The sequence below is a fragment of the Oncorhynchus kisutch genome, linkage group LG13 (assembly GCF_002021735.2).
Source record: "Oncorhynchus kisutch isolate 150728-3 linkage group LG13, Okis_V2, whole genome shotgun sequence".
Lineage (NCBI taxonomy): Eukaryota > Metazoa > Chordata > Actinopteri > Salmoniformes > Salmonidae > Oncorhynchus > Oncorhynchus kisutch.
The window spans coordinates 37,336,432-37,353,116 of NC_034186.2; the positions used below are offsets into that span (position 1 = coordinate 37,336,432).

At 42.6% G+C, this 16,685-nt stretch overlaps 2 protein-coding genes across 12 annotated transcripts; both read left to right on the forward strand.

The window, feature by feature from the left end:
* Nucleotides 1–218: 218 nt before the first annotated feature.
* On the forward strand, nt 219–8,579 carry cirbpb (cold inducible RNA binding protein b). 4 transcript variants are annotated; one of them, XM_031786167.1, is made up of 8 exons: nt 219–384; nt 1,431–1,541; nt 2,568–2,677; nt 4,038–4,144; nt 4,233–4,368; nt 4,476–4,668; nt 4,831–4,898; nt 5,333–6,298. In XM_031786167.1, exons 3-8 carry the CDS (start codon nt 2,578–2,580, stop codon nt 5,344–5,346), a joined length of 618 nt encoding a protein of 205 aa, XP_031642027.1. In that variant the 5' UTR covers nt 219–384; nt 1,431–1,541; nt 2,568–2,577; the 3' UTR covers nt 5,347–6,298. The 4 variants fall into 4 exon arrangements, 2 of the variants coding, with proteins under 2 accessions (XP_031642027.1, XP_020354444.1); XR_002256888.2 differs by lacking the exons at nt 219–384; nt 5,333–6,298 and adding exons at nt 7,379–7,446; nt 8,153–8,579 and having other exon boundaries at nt 1,413–1,541; XR_004202389.1 differs by lacking the exon at nt 219–384 and adding an exon at nt 8,153–8,579 and having other exon boundaries at nt 1,413–1,541; nt 4,831–7,446.
* Nucleotides 8,580–8,696: 117 nt separating this feature from the next.
* LOC109902476 (cold-inducible RNA-binding protein B-like) lies at nt 8,697–16,428 on the forward strand. 8 transcript variants are annotated; one of them, XR_002256889.2, is made up of 8 exons: nt 8,697–9,827; nt 10,714–10,828; nt 10,948–11,054; nt 12,866–13,037; nt 13,687–13,777; nt 14,025–14,059; nt 14,755–14,861; nt 15,394–16,428. XR_002256889.2 is itself a non-coding variant. In XM_020498857.2 (7 exons), the coding sequence occupies exons 2-7, from the start codon at nt 10,729–10,731 to the stop codon at nt 15,411–15,413; spliced, it is 525 nt and encodes a 174-aa protein (XP_020354446.1). In that variant the 5' UTR covers nt 8,697–9,827; nt 10,714–10,728; the 3' UTR covers nt 15,414–16,428. The 8 variants fall into 8 exon arrangements, 4 of the variants coding, with proteins under 4 accessions (XP_020354446.1, XP_020354447.1, XP_031642024.1 ...); XR_002256890.2 differs by having other exon boundaries at nt 12,866–13,016; XR_004202387.1 differs by having other exon boundaries at nt 8,697–9,793.
* Nucleotides 16,429–16,685: the final 257 nt, after the last annotated feature.

Genomic DNA, 16,685 nt, shown 5'->3' on the forward strand with positions numbered 1-16,685 from the left:
CATACCAAGCCTTCACAAACGTTTCTTAACTTTATTATGGTAATATAAAAAGTAAGTCAAGCCATTGTTTATAGGGAAACATTTTTGTAGAAAGGTGAATGTAAAACCAGGGTCAAAACACACTACCCTCCCCTGTGCCCAATAAAAAATAAATATTTTGGACCACTGACCCCCTCCCCAGTCAATTTAGATGTCCTTTAGTACATGCCTCACACACTATATGTGGTTCCTCTGGCCCACACTACGCACTGTTAATTGGCGGTAATGCGCCAATGTTGGATGCCAACCGCACAAAAAAAACATTAAAGGAGGCCGCTAGCTAGGGGACACCGGTACAGTAGTATTTTCACAACTGCTCCGTGATCCTTTTGAAAAAGGTCAAAGGTAATCGTTTTTAAATGTTTGCATGCTTTTTCTCCTTAGAGAAAACAATCGCTGATTCACAGGCGTCGTGGCAGACTTAAAAACCTTTCCGCAAAGGACACTTCCTTGTCAAAATGAGGCTATCGTGGAGGGGAAGACAATCGTCCGTTTGCCTACTAATGAGGACGGAGGATGGACATTTTCCAAATGAGAAAACCCTAGCGTCATTTTCCCCCGCCTGCTTAAAACAGCTTTCCCACAGTTCTGGTAACGTTACGGCGAAAGAAGTAGCTAGCTAGCGTAGCCAATCCAACTCTGCGTGGCACTATAAAATAAAAATAAAAACTTTGGCAAAGGGTAAAGTCTACAAAACGCAGTCCACTCTGTTACAGATTCTAGTTTTGGAAAAAGAAGACTATGGCTATCAAATGTTTCATCAATCATTTATTTTTGCAAAATGTCGTCCAAAATCCATCTTGCTCCGTCTCCCACTGCCGGCCAATGGGCTTCCTCTCATCACCATATTTGGTAGTGAGTGGAAACGCCAAACGGATGCTTCACATTTATACATTCGGTGCAGTATCTACCTAGTCTGGTACATGAAATCGTATTTGTCACATGCGCCGTGAAATGCTTACTTGCATGCAAACAATGCAGTTCAAGAAATAGAGTTAAGAAAATATTTACTAAATAAACTAACGTAAGGTCAATATAAAAAGGCTGGATGCCCATTTGATTAATTGTTCAGCAGTCTTATGGCTTGGGGGTAGAAGTTAATTAAGGAGCCTTTTGGTCCTAGACTTGGCGCTCCGGTACCGCTTGCCGTGCCGTAGCAGAGAGAACAGACTATGACTTGGGTGACTGGAGTCTTTGATCATTTTTTGGGCCTTTCTCTGACACCGCCTAGTATATAAATCCTGGATGTCAGGAAGCTTGGCCCTAGTGATGTATTGGGCCATACGCACTACCCTCTGTAGCGCCTGTAGCATGTAAAAACAGCGGTCTGCAGGTAGATCCTTTTTTTGTGAACAAAATGTGCAATTCACACTCTGACCTGTGAACAGCAGCAATACCCAACAAAGCGTCTAGTATACCGGAAGACCACACGAAGAAGAAGAAGAGCTCATAAACAGGAGCCATTTTAACATCTTTCTCAGACGGCGCCAAACTACACAGAGGTGAGTAAGAGAGCCACCCAATTCTAACAATTAGCGGGGGAAACATAGGCCTACTAAAATTGCATTGTTCATTTCGACCTTGCAGTTTGCGTTCCTATGGGAAGTTATTGTCTTTGACAAATTACTTGCTAGCCAACGTTAGCTAGCTCTGCAATTTAGACAAGCTAACGTTTACTAGTCGATTGAGAATAGATTAACGTTAGCCGTTGATTAACGTTACTCGACCCCAGTTCGCATGTAATTTGCCCTTCAACCTTACTCTATTTTGAGTGACAATTTTACTCGTATTTTCACTATGACGTTACTACTGGATATTATTCCAAAGTATAAAAGAAGCGTTAACTAGCAAACGTCAGTTACTACATTCCCTACAAAATGGCCGTTCGCTACAGTACGGTAAATGCACGCTGCTAGTTAGCAATCCCGTCGCCTACGTTAGCTGGCTACGATTTTTATACTGCGTGGCAAGTAATTTTACTTACTGCCGCTAACTTTTAATACGCTAGTTTACTTTGCAGGGTGGGCAATATCTGGCCCATGCCATGTGTACCGAGTTGCTTGAAATGGCTAATTTGACTGGTTTGGCCTGCTAATGTTGGCTAGTTAACGTTAGCTGGTCTGGCTTTGTTTGAGACGGGGAGCGGTGGGTGTTTGTCTAGCGTCACTATCGAGTTAGTTAATCGCCATCTTTGAGAATTTCCAACATTCCCGTGTAACTAGCTAGTTAAAATGGCCAGCTAAATTATACACTATGCATAGCTAGGTAGTTCACTTTGCTGCACGGGTTAAAACATGGCTACTCCACGCATTTGAAAACGAACCGATGGGTGGAAGAAAATGGCGTGCCATCGCTTAAAATGTATCCCATCTCGTGGTGCCATCCGCATGTGAAAGCCAGTTGGTGCTTTTCTAACCTTTTTTTTTTTTACAGGACTTGGTCACATTCTTCAAACAGCGAGCATGTGTTGCCATGCTCAGATTTATGGACTATGTTTACAGGTCATACTCTTAATTTTCCCCTTCTAGATAATCCAAGATGTCTGACGAGGGGAAGCTTTTTGTTGGAGGATTGTGTTTTGACACTGATGAAACTTCACTGGAAGAGGCGTTTTCAAAATATGGAAACATTGCTAAAGGTATGTTGCATCCAGATCAGGGATTTTTCAGCCATTGTAATTCCAGCCGGATAAAAATAACAAACACAAACGGGGTGGGAAACGTGTGAAAGTAAATGACTAAACTGGACCTATATATTTTTCAATCTGATAACAATCAGCGATATATCTAGTCAGTGAATTTAATTCCAAAACCACAATGACACATTAGCCATGGGAAAATACACTTAATAGCCAAAAATGAATGTGACGTTAATGGTTCAAAGGTGACTTTGGTTCTGGTGTTATACTTTGTATTCCATGTTATAGAACAGCTTTTAATGAATGTTCAGGATTTACCATTGATCTTACTTTCAAGTGACGAAAAGGTTGTGGACAGGTTGTGGCGTGCGCTCTCTGTTCCTTGTAGTGAATCTTTTATTCAATGTGTTTATATGGGCAAATAGTGGTAACGGCAAACATTTTTGTTTGAACACATTGGTTTTCATGCTCTAGGACACCCACAAGACTCGTCTGAAGTTGGTACAGCCTCCTTTGCTGACTTTCGTCTGTAGTGTCTCTGGTTTTAGATGCACACTAATACCTTATTGGAAAGCTGAGACTCTCACGAACACAATGGTGCTCTCCATTTTGCTCTGATGCCTACAAGCCTAGTCTGAAAGTCCCTTCTATCAGTCATAAGATAAATGGGATGCATAAGGGATAAATGCATGTAAAAATGGATCTTCCTGATCCATCTTATCTCCGGACACTTAATTCAATGAACGAAATAAACGTTTGAAATTATTTCAATCCAAGGATGACAAATGCGCTCAGGACTTCCCCAATTCCCCAATACTACTTAGCAATATGTCACCGAGCTTAGTCTGGTAGGTTGAGGAATACCTTCCGCCAATGGCGTGTTATTAGTACCAATTTTGCAGGTTTCACAAAGTGTTGTCCCCCAGTTCAACCATAGCAAGTCACTTGCTGTTCATTTGGGCTCATAACATTTCATGAAGTACAGTATTGATACTTTTAGTTATGGGTAACTACTGCATGCGTTCAAATGATTTATGTATTTTGATGCCTAATTGGCATTTAGTGAGTGGATTTGTTTACTGCTGTTTGTAGAATTCTCGCATGACGTCAGTGTCGTCACTTAACATTTACACAAGAAATTCTCTCAGCGCCATAACAGAATGTATATAATTGCAGTAAACAAGTTGAGATTCTCTGCTTATGGCAAACAATTATTGTTTTAAATGTAACAACAAAAGTTGAATTGTTGCTGACCACTCCCCTTTTGAGCCAGAAAAAAAAACATTGGTTTCTACTTGTGCAGTCTAGTGGACTTTGGCCATATTGTGTCTATTTTAGTGGGTGGTTGTTTTTGTTTCAGTCGACGTTGTCAGAGATCGTGAGACTCAGAGATCCAGGGGTTTCGGCTTTGTGACTTTTGAAAACCCAGAAGATGCCAAAGACGCAATGGCTGCAATGAATGGCAAGGTGAGGGGGTGGTTTCCCAGACACATGCATATCTTTGACTGATGGGAATCATTGGTATTATAGATTATTTTTTTGCCCTCCTGTTTAGTCGGTCGATGGCAGGATGATTCGTGTGGATGAAGCTGGCAAGTCCGGAGGAAGATCTGACCGCGGGGGCGGCTTCAGGGGCGGTTCTGGTGGTTTCAGGGGTGGTTCTGGTGGCTTCAGAGGGGGCAGAGGAAGAGGTAAGTGGCTAGTGTAAATTTGCTCCACGTCACACCCCTCCTTTTTAGTGTCTAACTTGCTCCAAAGTGAAGGTCCTTTGACTGAAATCCTCTTAATCTTGTCCTAGGTGGTGGAGGTTATGGTGGGGGAGAAAGAAGCTATGGCGGTGATCGCAGCTATGGCGGGGATCGCAGCTATGGCGGGGATCGCAGCTATGGGGGTGGCGGGGACCGCAGCTATGGGGGTGGCTACAGGAGTGGTGGTGGTGGGGGAGGAGGATACTCCTCTGGGGGTGGCAGCGGAGGTTACAGAGAGGCCAGGTAAGAATGTTGTATGGTTTAGTTCTCTAAGTTATCAGTCTCCTAGTTTTAATAACATAGTATTTAAGATACCTAACTTATTTCTAGGATAATCATGTACCTGAGCCGACATGTATTTTCCTTGGTTTCTGTTAACCAGCTTTCATTTGTCCCCCATTTTAGGAGTGGAGGAGAAGGTGGTTATGGTGGCCGCTCTGGGGGATCCTACCGAGACAGCTATGACAGCTATGGTAAGTATAAAGATGTAGCCTAGTTGTTGCCATGATCTCACTGTTAGTACGAACTAGAAATGTTTAGGAGGAACTGGACATGATTGCATAGACTCCCAGAACGACCCCTTTAAGACTTTGTTGCTCAGAAACCGAAAGCCTGTGCCCTCTTGGATTAGTATGTTAAAATACTCATGTCTGCTCAAAGAATCAAACATTTCTTTGAAACAATGGATATCCAGCCCTCTACCACCTTATCCAAAAGCAGAAAGACATTCCTAGATTTTTTCACTCAGTTTCTTTTGAAGAGGCATAGGTTCTTTCAATACCCTTGTCCTGGTGCTTTCCTGTTGCAATGATAACTGTGGCACAAAATATAAATGGGCTCTAGTCTACTGTGAGAAATGTCAGAATGCTGCAGTGCCTTTACACTTGTGCCTACTTCTTGTCCTCAGCTACACACGAGTAAAAACAAAAACAAACTTCCTGATTGCAAGATCGTCCCATCGCTGGCTGTTTTTTTAAAGATGCGCTCTTCGAAGACTTTTTTTTTTCTGTTTGTGGTATCTGGTTCTAGTGTTTTCTTTAACAAATCAGCATCTTTAGTCCTTTTTTATCGTGTTGAAAGTATTCTTCAGGATCTCTGTCCTCATGGCAGTAACTGAAATCCTGTAGCATTTAATTACTGTAAGCCTTGATGCTCAGTAAGGGTCTGAGTACCTTAAGCTCAATATGCCCTCCTGTTGCAGGGAGAATGCACTGGGAGAAAATCAAATTTGATAATTTTATAAAAATGCCTTTGTTTGCAATTAAACCTGTTTCTACTGTTGAATCGTAACCTGTTCAACACAGCCTGATAGCTTCTAAGACAAATTCAATCTTGACGATGTTTCTGCTCAATCGAAAGACTCAAATATCAGTAGCGACATGTTTCCATTTAATCTAATTTTTAACTGGAGTTGTAGTGAATTCTGGTCTTTAAAAAATATTAAATCTATGAAATTTACACTAGAAGCTGGAAAAGCTGTGATTGTGCTCTAAAGACATGTTGCTCCTTCAGTTCTGTAATGCATTCCTTTAGTGTAGCAAGGTAGGAATGCTAAGTGGGAGCACTGGTTTCCAGCAGACCACCTTGATATTGCTAAAGATTTGTCAATACTCGGTATCCAAAGAGTGAATTACTTTGACTGGTGAACCTACTTCGGCTCTTTGGGCTGTATTCTAGGTGTTAGTTGCAGCCTTCTGCAGTTGGCCTAAGGTACTTTGCTCTTTGCAAACATGTGCATAATATGCTGATGGACTGAACGTTCACTCTCAATGTTACTTCAAGGATATGTGCTCTCTGTTCTGTTAACCAACACCTAAGATTTTTTTGTATATCCTGGCTTCATGAAGCCTATTAAACAACCCCGTTGAAAATGCTCTGATTTATTGTGCCTTCAAAGACCTATAGCCTGTTCACTAAGCCAGCTGAATGTTATGTAATGTGAGTGGTAGCGAGGGATTAGTAAGTGGGTTGAGTGAAATGATGGAATAGTCTGCTGGAAAGGGTATTCTGCAAAGCAGGATTTCATTATGAAAGGGTGGCTGGGTGTAAGTCTCATTTAGGAATATTGGGAGGTCCTCTGAATTAATACTCAAAACATGCTAAAGGGTCTACCCTGATGCTGAAGCTAGTCAATGTACGGGGGTGGCTGGGGGTGTTGAAAGCAGAATAGAAATGAAATGTCATCCTGGTGCTGGCACTGGTTCTTTTATAACGCTTCATTGCGCCCAAGAGCTCTACTATCGTTTTGGAAATCAACAAAGTCCTTGGAGAATGAAGTGTTGTGCCTACCGACATGTGAATCCTCTCTGGTGAATGCTGCTCTCTTGGCTAGTTCATAAGTGGATATAGGCCAGTAATGTGAGGTAACGACTTTTGCTCTCCTGTTCGCATCCCTCAAACAGTTCTCATTTTGATGTCCATCTTATCTACCTTCAACTTTGCCCAAGCACCGCTGTCACTTCCTCAGGCCCTAGACGTTACTGTTCAATACCCAGAGTTGCATGAGAACGTCCAGTAAAGTATCCAGTTTTTGGAGAAACGTTTCACCCTGTCCCCCATTAGACCGAGGGGACTGCTAGAGCCTCTGAAAATCAACATTGAGCTTTTGCAAATTCCATGAGCAGTCATTGCTAAAGTATCCCTAGTGTAAATCACAATATTCTAAGTTTGATCCATCTGTGAAACCAGTGTTTTGTACTGTTCTCCCAGTGATTGCAAAGTTGTCTTCATCTTAAATTCTAGACTCACCTTTTTCTTGTAAAGTATCACTATGTACAGTTTAGTAAATGTCCAGCTTTCAAAACTTGATAATATTGTCTAATGCTAAAAGTTAATGCTGTTCAACACATCTGTAGTTCTTTGCTAGCTTGATATTGATAAGCAAATGCATGCCTTGTCATTGTTGCCCTCAGACTGTACTACAAACTAATTACCCTTCTCGTTACACGACTAGGTTAAGCGTTGGATGTGAGCAACTAACTCGAGGCCTGACTGCAACTGGTTCCTGCCGATGCTTTCTAGGTGGGTGTCCTCTGGCATGTGTACTGAATGCCTTGCCGCTGAAGTCATAGGCCCTGTTTTGTGTTCCCCCTTCATTATGAAATCACTGATCTGACAGGAATGGATTGGTGAAAGCAGTGTTGTGGAACCCTACTTTCATCGGTCCTTTAGGCATGTGGCTTTATCACTGCTCTATGGCCCCCACATGACTTGAAGTATGGAGGGTGTGTTCCTCTGCACAGGTGTGGCTAATGCCTGCCAGAACTACGCCTGGATTTTGCGTTTCAGTTAACTGTCAGTCGCCAGTGTGGCATGCAACCATTGGTGGATGCATGAATGCGTATTAAATCGTTTACAACCTACATTGTCCTCGGGTTAACTTTTCAGACAGTTCCGTCTGTCAAGAGATGGACTGTTTAAGGGGCTTTAGGTCAAACCACCGAATCTTGCCATATATCCGGCAATGGATGACTCCCATTGGAGAGAAACCTTGCAGCAGACTAGTGTAGACTGGCTGATCTACAAATCACCTCGAATAATAGATAATTACTCATTAGTTGTAGTTCAGAAGCACCGACTTGACATTTTGTGGACTAGCCTCAACTATTAGCAGTAGCATATACTCTGCATGGTAAAACTGACTTTGTTTACACATATAGCAGTGCTATGTACAATAATCATGTCACTTTACTGTTTCTTCTCGTGCTAATTGTGGCTTCTATTCCAGATTCAGCACAGGATGGCTTGCCCTGAAACGGCAAACTGCTCCTTGGGAGGTCGCTACCAGGAGAGATCTTGAAGGATGAATTAGATGTGCTGCTGAACTGGACCTGGGGTGTAATTCAGCAGGATGCAGCGTCTTTGAAAGATGCGATGGAAATATGCCATGTAGATCAAACATTACACTCTGACAAGTATAGTAAGGAATCCTGTCTGCTTTATTCATGGCATTTCTATCTGCTTTGTTAAACATTTGGCACCTGAACGTGGCCCTGACTCTGTCAAGACCAGCCTTAAAATGGGATTGGAAATCAAATCTGGTACTAACATGCATAATACTGTCATTTTGCATGCTAATTAAATGCTGTATGCAGTGATGTGTATTCATGGATGCCAAAGGAAGCCAGGCTTCAAGAAATAAAATTCAAAACACATGTTAGTCTGTTTTCAAATTGTTTCTTCAATTCCTCGGACTATTATAGAGGAAAGCGTCCGAGGGAGCTAAACTGCCTCTATGCGTAGGTTATCTGATTCTGTCTGGTCCAAACGAGTGACGTTGCTGCCTCTAACTAGCCAACGTTGGCCATGAATGGGAGTTAGGAGAGCAAGAATTTTAGCCAGGTAGCCCAAACAAATAAGTACTACATGACATGGTGAGACTGTTTCGTCAACATAGTAAAGGGTTGCTCTACAAGTAGGGTGAGTTTACATGTCTTTTTACTTGCATGAACACGCGTACCGTCTATCGACACCATGGACAACCACATTTAGCTTACGTTGATTGGACTAACTTGTTTGATCTTTTAGTTGTCACTAGACTAGGCAGAGGTGCTTTGATTATAAAAATGGTGCTGGAATAATGGAGGCAGTGCCTGTTCTTTGTCTTGCGGAACTCTGGTTTTAAATCCGTCTGAAATTAAGTTGCTTGACCATGCTGTAGGTCATGTTAGTGTACATGCAATATGCTCTGGACTTCACTGGACAGAGGTTGCTGTGTGGTTTTGTGATTTAACAAAGATGTAGTGTAATTTATTCTGCAACAGTCTTATCTCAGCCTTTAGGCAAGGCATGAATTAACTGGTTATCAAGTAAACACACATCACAACACAGGTTGTGGTTTTAACCAAGCACTGCTACTGATTGTCACAAGATGCAACATGAAATACCTATATTACCAGAAAACATAACTGACATTTTTTGGTGTTAAGTCATCAAATTAACTGTGGTCCATTAAAGTTTTTGTTTCTCTGGTATAGTTGATTATAGGACATTCCTTTAATGTCAACATTTAGCTATGTTGTAGTACAGGACACTAAGATGTAAAACTTAGTTTTTATTTAGAGGACTTGATGTTGGGAACAACTAAATCGTTTGACATTCATATTGACCCAAAAAAAGGCATCGACTTAAATGAGACCACGGCACGGGCATTTATACTTTTGAGTTTACTTATCCGTCTAGTTGATGATACAACTTAACATGCATGATTTCGCGACCATTGACTGATTAAAAGCAAGTCAAGTTGAATTGATATGCTGGGTCAGATGGCGTGGACCTACTTAATATTAATTAGATGGGCGTAACCGCAAAGATCTCATCAAGACATAAACCAGGAGGCCCGCAAGTCATTCGTTCACATCTACTGCAGGTCGGTCGGAAGAGTCTCACGGTTTTTGTCGGCGGTAAGCGCTTGTAATAGCCTTTTGTTTAAACTTTTAAGTTGGGCACAGTAACAAGATGGTGTCGCGATAAATTAGGGTCTGACACCCGAGAAGTCTGAATGTGGCTATATATGTAACTAGTAGTCTACGATAACATTCTCATGATTGTAAATTTAATTCAAAGTCAATGTATGGACAGTTATATTGTGCTGGCATGCGAAAGTACCCCTTTCTTGCATTCGTCGTTAAAGCAAGGCAATGCCAACCATTTTACTCTGCGAGCGCGTTCCACTAGTCGATGCAATGACGCAGTGATGGCTGGCTACCAGGGGCTTCCATTACTTTACTATAGCACTATTGTAAAGGCCGTTGTGGAATCTAGCTAGGCATAGTACACATGGGGGCGGGAATTGCATTGTGTACATATACGAGTTGGCTAGTTTACTGATTCAAATAAACAAAATAGCACCACGGTCATCCGCTTGTCCAGCGAGGCGTGCTTTTTGTGAGAACGCACATTTCATTGGCTAGGTAGCTCGCTAGCAACCGTAATGTTGCGCTCTAACTACGGTCTATAGGAAAGGGAAGACGGCAGAACTACCTAGTTACCCGGGGGCAGGATGATCTTGGGCCTTTCCGACGTAAACCCCCATACGCGTTTGTGCTTCTCTCGCTCGACTATCTCAAACTCTGCTAGGATCTCGCTGACTTTTTAAATTTTTTATTTTCGCAAAACAAAATACTTTATTAAATCAAGCCATCAACTGTTAGATATAATTTTATTTTATTACTGCGTGTATTTGCACCATTGCAAGAATAGAACATGAACAGGTGTTTGAATCCAAAAATAACCTGCTACTAGTTAACAATCTGAACCACATAATAAACATGTTATTCCCTTCTACAGTGGTTAAAAGGAAGGATGTCTGACGAAGGGAAGCTTTTTGTGGGTGGCCTGAGCTTTGACACTAATGAACAGTCATTAGAAGATGTGTTCTCCAAATATGGGCAAATATCTGAAGGTAACTAACTGTTGGATATTGGGTGCACCGTAATTCTTTATTTGGGCATGTGGTCTGCTATTTCAAAGTGGTTTGAATGTCTATGGTCTAACTTTTAAAATGGTTTTTCCTCTGTCTAGTTGTTGTAATTAAAGACAGGGAAACTCAGAGGTCCAGGGGCTTTGGTTTCGTCACCTTTGAGAACCCGGATGAGGCCAAGGATGCTATGCTGGCCATGAACGGCAAGGTGACAAATTAAACGGGGGGGACACTCTTGACCCAAACTGCTACAGACCTATATCCTACCCTGCCTTTCTAAGGTCTTCGAAAGCCAAGTCAACAAACAGATTACCGACCATTTAGAATCCCACTATACCTTCTCCGCTATGCAATCTGGTTTCAGAGCTGGTCATGGGTGCACCTCAGCCACGCATGGTCCTAAACGATATCTTAACCGCCATCGATAAGAAACAATACTGTGCAGCTGTATTCATTGACCTGGCCAGGGCTTTCGACTCTGTCAATCACCACATCCTCATCGGCAGACTCGACAGCCTTGGTTTCTCAAATGATTGCCTCGCCTGGCTCACCAACTAATTCTCTGATAGAGTTCAGTGTGTCAAATCGGAGGGTCTGTTGTCCGGGCCTCTGGCAGTCTCTATGGGGGTGCCACAGGGTTCAATTCTTGGACCGACTCCCTTCTCTGTATACATCAATGATGTCGCTCTTGCTGCTGGTGAGTCTCTGATCCACCTCTACGCAGACGACACCATTCTGTATACTTCTGGCCCTTCTTTGGACACTGTTAACAACCCTCCAGGTGAGCTTCAATGCCATACAACTCTCCTTCTGTGGCCTCCAATTGCTCTTAAATACAAGTAAAACTAAATGCATGCTCTTCAACCGATTGCTACCTGCCCTGTCCAACATCACTACTCTGGACGGCTCTGACTTAGAATATGTGGACAACTACAAATACCTAGGTGTCTTGTTAGACTGTAAACTCTCCTTCCAGACCCACATCAAACATCTCCAATCCTAAATTAAATCTAGAATTGGCTTCCTATTTCACAACAAAGCATCCTTCACTCATGCTGCCAAACATACCCTTGTAAAACTGACCATCCTACCAACCCTTGACTTCGGCGATGTCTTTTACAAAATAGCCTCTAATACCTTAATCAATAAATTGGATGCAGTCTATCACAGTGCCATCCGTTTTGTCACCAAAGCCCCATATACTACCCACCACTGCGACCTGTACGCTCTCGTTGGCTGGCCCTCGCTTCATACTCGTCGCCAAACCCACTGGCTCCAGGTAATCTACAAGACCCTGCTTGGTAATGTCCCCCCTTATTTCAGCTCGCGGGTCACCATAGCAGCACCCACCTGTAGCACGCGCTCCAGCAGGTACATCTCTTAGGTCACCCCCAAAACCAATTCTTCCTTTGGCCGCCTCCTTCCATTTCTCTGCTGCCAATGACTGGAACGAACTACAAACATCTCTGAAACTGGAAACTCATCTCCCTCACTAGCTTTAAGCACCAGCTGTCAGAGCAGCTCACAGATTACTGCACCTGTACATAGCCCATCTATAATTTAGCCCAAACTACCTCTTCCCCCTACTCTTATTTATTTTTGCTCCTTTGCACCCCATTATTTCTATCTCTACTTTGTACATTCTTCCACTGCAAATCAACCATTCCAGTGTTTTACTTGCTATATAGTATTTACTTCGCCACCATGGACTTTTTTTTGCCTTCACCTCCCTTATCTCACCTCACTTGCTCACATTGTATATAGACTTATATTTCTACTGTATTATTGACTGTATCTTTGTTTTACTCGATGTGTAACTCTGTTGTATGTGTCGAACTGCTTTGCGTTATCTTGGCCAGGTCGCAATTGTAAACGAGAACTTGTTCTCAACTTGCCACCCTGGTTAAATAAAGGTGAAATAAATAAAAACCTAAACTCTGCCCTGGAACACAACTCTTTGACTGTTCAATGATGATCTTAATGGTGTATTATCTTCCCACCCAACCTTATCTGTGTCAGTCACTTGACGGCAGACAGATCCGTGTCGACCAGGCTGGCAAGTCTGGCGGTGGTGGCAGGTCCGGGGGCGGATTCCGAGGGGGCTCGTCGGGTGGCAGAGGTGGTGGAGGAGGATACTTCCGTGGAGGCAGAGGTGGTGGTGGTGGAAGAGGTGGGCGTGGCTTCTCACGAGGCAAGTTTGTTGTTTTCTATCCTCCAGCATCCAGTTTCCCTCCCATGTTTGCCTTGGAGTGACTGACAGACACCCCATTCCCAACCCTACAAAGATGTCCTCACACCTTCGCTAGCCTGGGATTCTGTGACTTGCAGAACTAACCAGAAGTAGTCAGTGTGTGCACCCCCGTGCTCTGACCCTCCCCTCTGGTCCCTCATCCTTAATAACCACTCCTATCCCACTGGGCAAAAATTGATTGAAATAATGTTTCCACATCAAATACTAATTGTTGAATCAATGTAGAAAACTGATTTGATTTGAAAAAAGTAATCAGCCTAGATTTTGTCATAAAAAATCCAATGACATGGTGAATCTTTTGTTGTTGATCTTATATTAGTTAACAACTCAACCTACTGTAAGTCGAAACTAGAAGTTGTACTGATGCCTGTGCCCAGTGGGTTGTCCTCGTGTCTTGTTTTTGTTTTGCAGTGACTGTTGCCGTTGTCTGGTAGCTGTAGAGGTTTGATTGAACCATCTCTTAGCCTAGTGATAGCATGTCAACACTAAAGTGTCCAATATTCTCTTATCAACTAATTTAACCATAATATGAATACCGTACATGTTTAGTCCACCTTGAGGCAGCTGTTGACCACAAGTTCTATTACAGGTGGTGGAGAGCGGGGATATGGCGGTGGACGTTACGACAACAGAAGTGGTGGCTCATACGGATCAGACCGAGGCTACTACAACAAAGACAGGTGACTGATACACCACCTCGGATACATAGATGCTACATTTGCATATACATCTCTGTTAGACAATCGCTGGAATTTGAAAAGACAGGATAGATTCTATAAATGAATCTTAACACATTTCAAGAAGCTTATGTGCCCACTTTTGATAATAAGCAAGCACTTTTTAGGAATAATGTTTTTTCAATTTGATATTACTCAAATGCTCATCCAATTCTTGTTTACTGATGTACATTTCTTCTTCTGCCCACAGAGCGCAAGGAGGAGGATACGGAGATCGTTCTGGAGGTTCGTATAGAGACAGCTACGATAGCTATGGCGAGGCTTCTTATAAGCTTACACAAGTGTAGGGAGTCAGGGTAGTTGGCCAATCCGGTGCCTGGACAGCCACATCACTGCAAGCTGCCATAGATATGTATTGGGCCAATCGACACCAGAGCTTTGGCAGGTCCTTGACCTGTAGAGCAGCTGGATGGACTTCAATCAGACTGGGTTTGCCCCCTCTGGTGTTGGGGCCAACCGATGGAAGAAAATATCCCTTAAAGTAATGAACTAAGTAATTTTCTCAATGTATGAAGCTTTCCTTTAGTCATATGTAATGGAGAAACAGGTTCCCTATTCCCATTCTTGCCTCACTGTATTAAGAAATACACCCTCCCAAGTTACACTTTTGTCTTTCACAATATGCGCTATATAATTCATCTTAAAGAAGGGTTGCAAAGGAACCCAGTGGTGGGTTCACTGGGCATTTACAACGAACAAATGCCCTACCTGGTTAGTATTGTAAAATGAGTCATTGGTGCTCATTAAAGGTATGTAGTATATGAAAGACCCAAGATGCCACTTCAGCTCAGCATCCATTCCTTTAGGGAGTAGCAGTGGAAGAGAGGGTCTGCAGATGGGCCTTAGTGTACTTGTTTCCCTCCTTGTTGGAGAGCCTTGGACTTCGTCATTAACCACTGGGCTTTCTCTTCTCTGAACAGGCGGTGCTGTTCTCTGGTGCACAGTGAGGCTGCCTCCTGTAGTTGAAATATGTTGAACTGAAGAAACAATATGTTGATGCCCCAGTTTAGCACTGCAAAATGCCAAGGTAGGCTCTCGGTCTGCAACCGTTTTGGCGCGAGCTGTCAGGGGTTATAGCATTAGCTCTCTACTTCCTGCTTTCCTTGTCATAAGCTTTTTCTGTCTTGCAGCAGCTTGTTTGTAGAGGTATATTTTACATTTTTTTTTTCTTGCAGTACTAGGATCTGCATACACAGTGGAGTCAGTCACCTTTCTGGTTGATGTAATCTGTTATTTGCAAGTGTAGGAGGACAGTTGTCCGATCTGTCTGCTTTTGTTTAGTTCTTTAAAAAAAAATCTGCCCATGGAATATACCAAGGTAATATTGCTTTTGTGGAGCGACTGTGTTTGCTGAATGGAAACAATGAGTTTATACTCGGATGGCCTGCCTTCAGATGTTTTTGTCACAGTGCCGTTAAAACCAGCATAAATTGCTACCAAATCTTAAGTATCTTCAAAAGGGATTAGTGTTCAGTAGCAGCAGAGCCCCTTTCGAAAGACGAGCCTCATACCTTCCACAGAATCATGGTAACCTGTGTGTTTTCCGACTTCCTCTACAGGTGACGAGGGCGGCTGGTAGGACGGAGACGACCGGATTGTCTGTTGTCTGGGCACGGCCCCTGGCATGGCCTGGTCCCAGCCCAGGGCCTGCTGCTCCGCAACACTTTAAATCTTCTGAAACCGACCATGTAGATAAGAGCAGTCCTGGATAAGTGCGGGGAGGGCTGGCTCGCACTCCGAGCCTCCCACCACTGGTCTATTCCAAGTTTTGGTTTTTTAACTTTCTGATTCTCCTTATTTGTTATTGAAAACTGCAGAGAACTACTTTTTAATTTACAGTTTTTGTGGGTAGCTCGAAAGAGCAAGGCTCGTGCTATAGGCCGTTGCCTCACTTTGGGCCGTGCACGCAAAGAGGCACAACCTAAAAGGAATATATCTTGGATAGATCATGTTAACGCTTTTGTAGTTTTAACTCTGCTTTGTAACAAAGTACAAAAATGCTTGCACTTATTTTGTTTATGATTGACTGTTTTGCCAACTGATAATGGTGATGAGCCTGAATGAGGTAAATGCACACAAAGGTCTGAAACCATCACCACCATGTCTGCACTGTTCTTCCTGACCGAGAGAGGAGAGTATGAGATGAGAGTATGAGTAGAGACGTTCTCTAATCGACTGGGCTTGCTAGGATCGCTGTGGGTTCCGGTAAATGAGAACTTACTCATTGGTTTTCTGGAGCACTGACCTGTTGCTTGACTGTCCTGTCTATGGCAGGTTCTTGTCTAATTTATTTTGGTTTCTACTGAGAATGGTTTTTATTTTATTAGCTGCACATTTTAAATAAGGAATGTTTTTTTTGTGTGTATCTGAGTCACACAATGGTTTCAAGTACACACAGCGCTGAATTAATGCGAAGCGGGACAGTTCTACTACTTGCAAGCTCTTTTCAACAAACATACTTTCTATGAGGATACAAATAGTGATTTCACAACTGTTCTCGTCATAGCATCAGATTGGTTTTGTATTCGATTTTTTTAAGCGTTCTGTATCTTCATGGTTGTATTTTTCCTAAATAAAAAAACATTTACAAATCTGTTGCTGGTTTGGTCAGGTTTCATTACATAGGCATATCCATAATCTAGTCATCTGCAAGTGTTTAAAAAAAGAGGTGCCTTAATAGCTATACACTCAATGGCTGGTTCATTAGGTAAACCACCCCATTCATGAAAATGGTTCGCTCTTACATATAGTGAGTCATGTGGCTTGCTATATAAAGTAGGCATTGAGGCATTCCGTTACTGTTCAATTGAAAGGTAGAATGGGCAAAACGAGTGACCTGAGTGTGGTATGA

Coding starts and splice junctions, on each gene's coding strand:
- cirbpb (XM_031786167.1), top strand. CDS start 2,578: ATGTCTGACGAGGGGAAGCTTTTTGTTGGAGGATTGTGTTTTGACACT. Junction 4,145..4,232: donor TGGCTGCAATGAATGGCAAG/GTGAGGGGGTGG, acceptor CCTCCTGTTTAG/TCGGTCGATGGCAGGATGAT. Junction 4,669..4,830: donor GGAGGTTACAGAGAGGCCAG/GTAAGAATGTTG, acceptor CCCCCATTTTAG/GAGTGGAGGAGAAGGTGGTT.
- LOC109902476 (XM_031786164.1), top strand. CDS start 9,719: ATGGGCGTAACCGCAAAGATCTCATCAAGACATAAACCAGGAGGCCCG. Junction 10,829..10,947: donor ATATGGGCAAATATCTGAAG/GTAACTAACTGT, acceptor TCCTCTGTCTAG/TTGTTGTAATTAAAGACAGG. Junction 14,060..15,393: donor ATACGGAGATCGTTCTGGAG/GTTCGTATAGAG, acceptor CTTCCTCTACAG/GTGACGAGGGCGGCTGGTAG.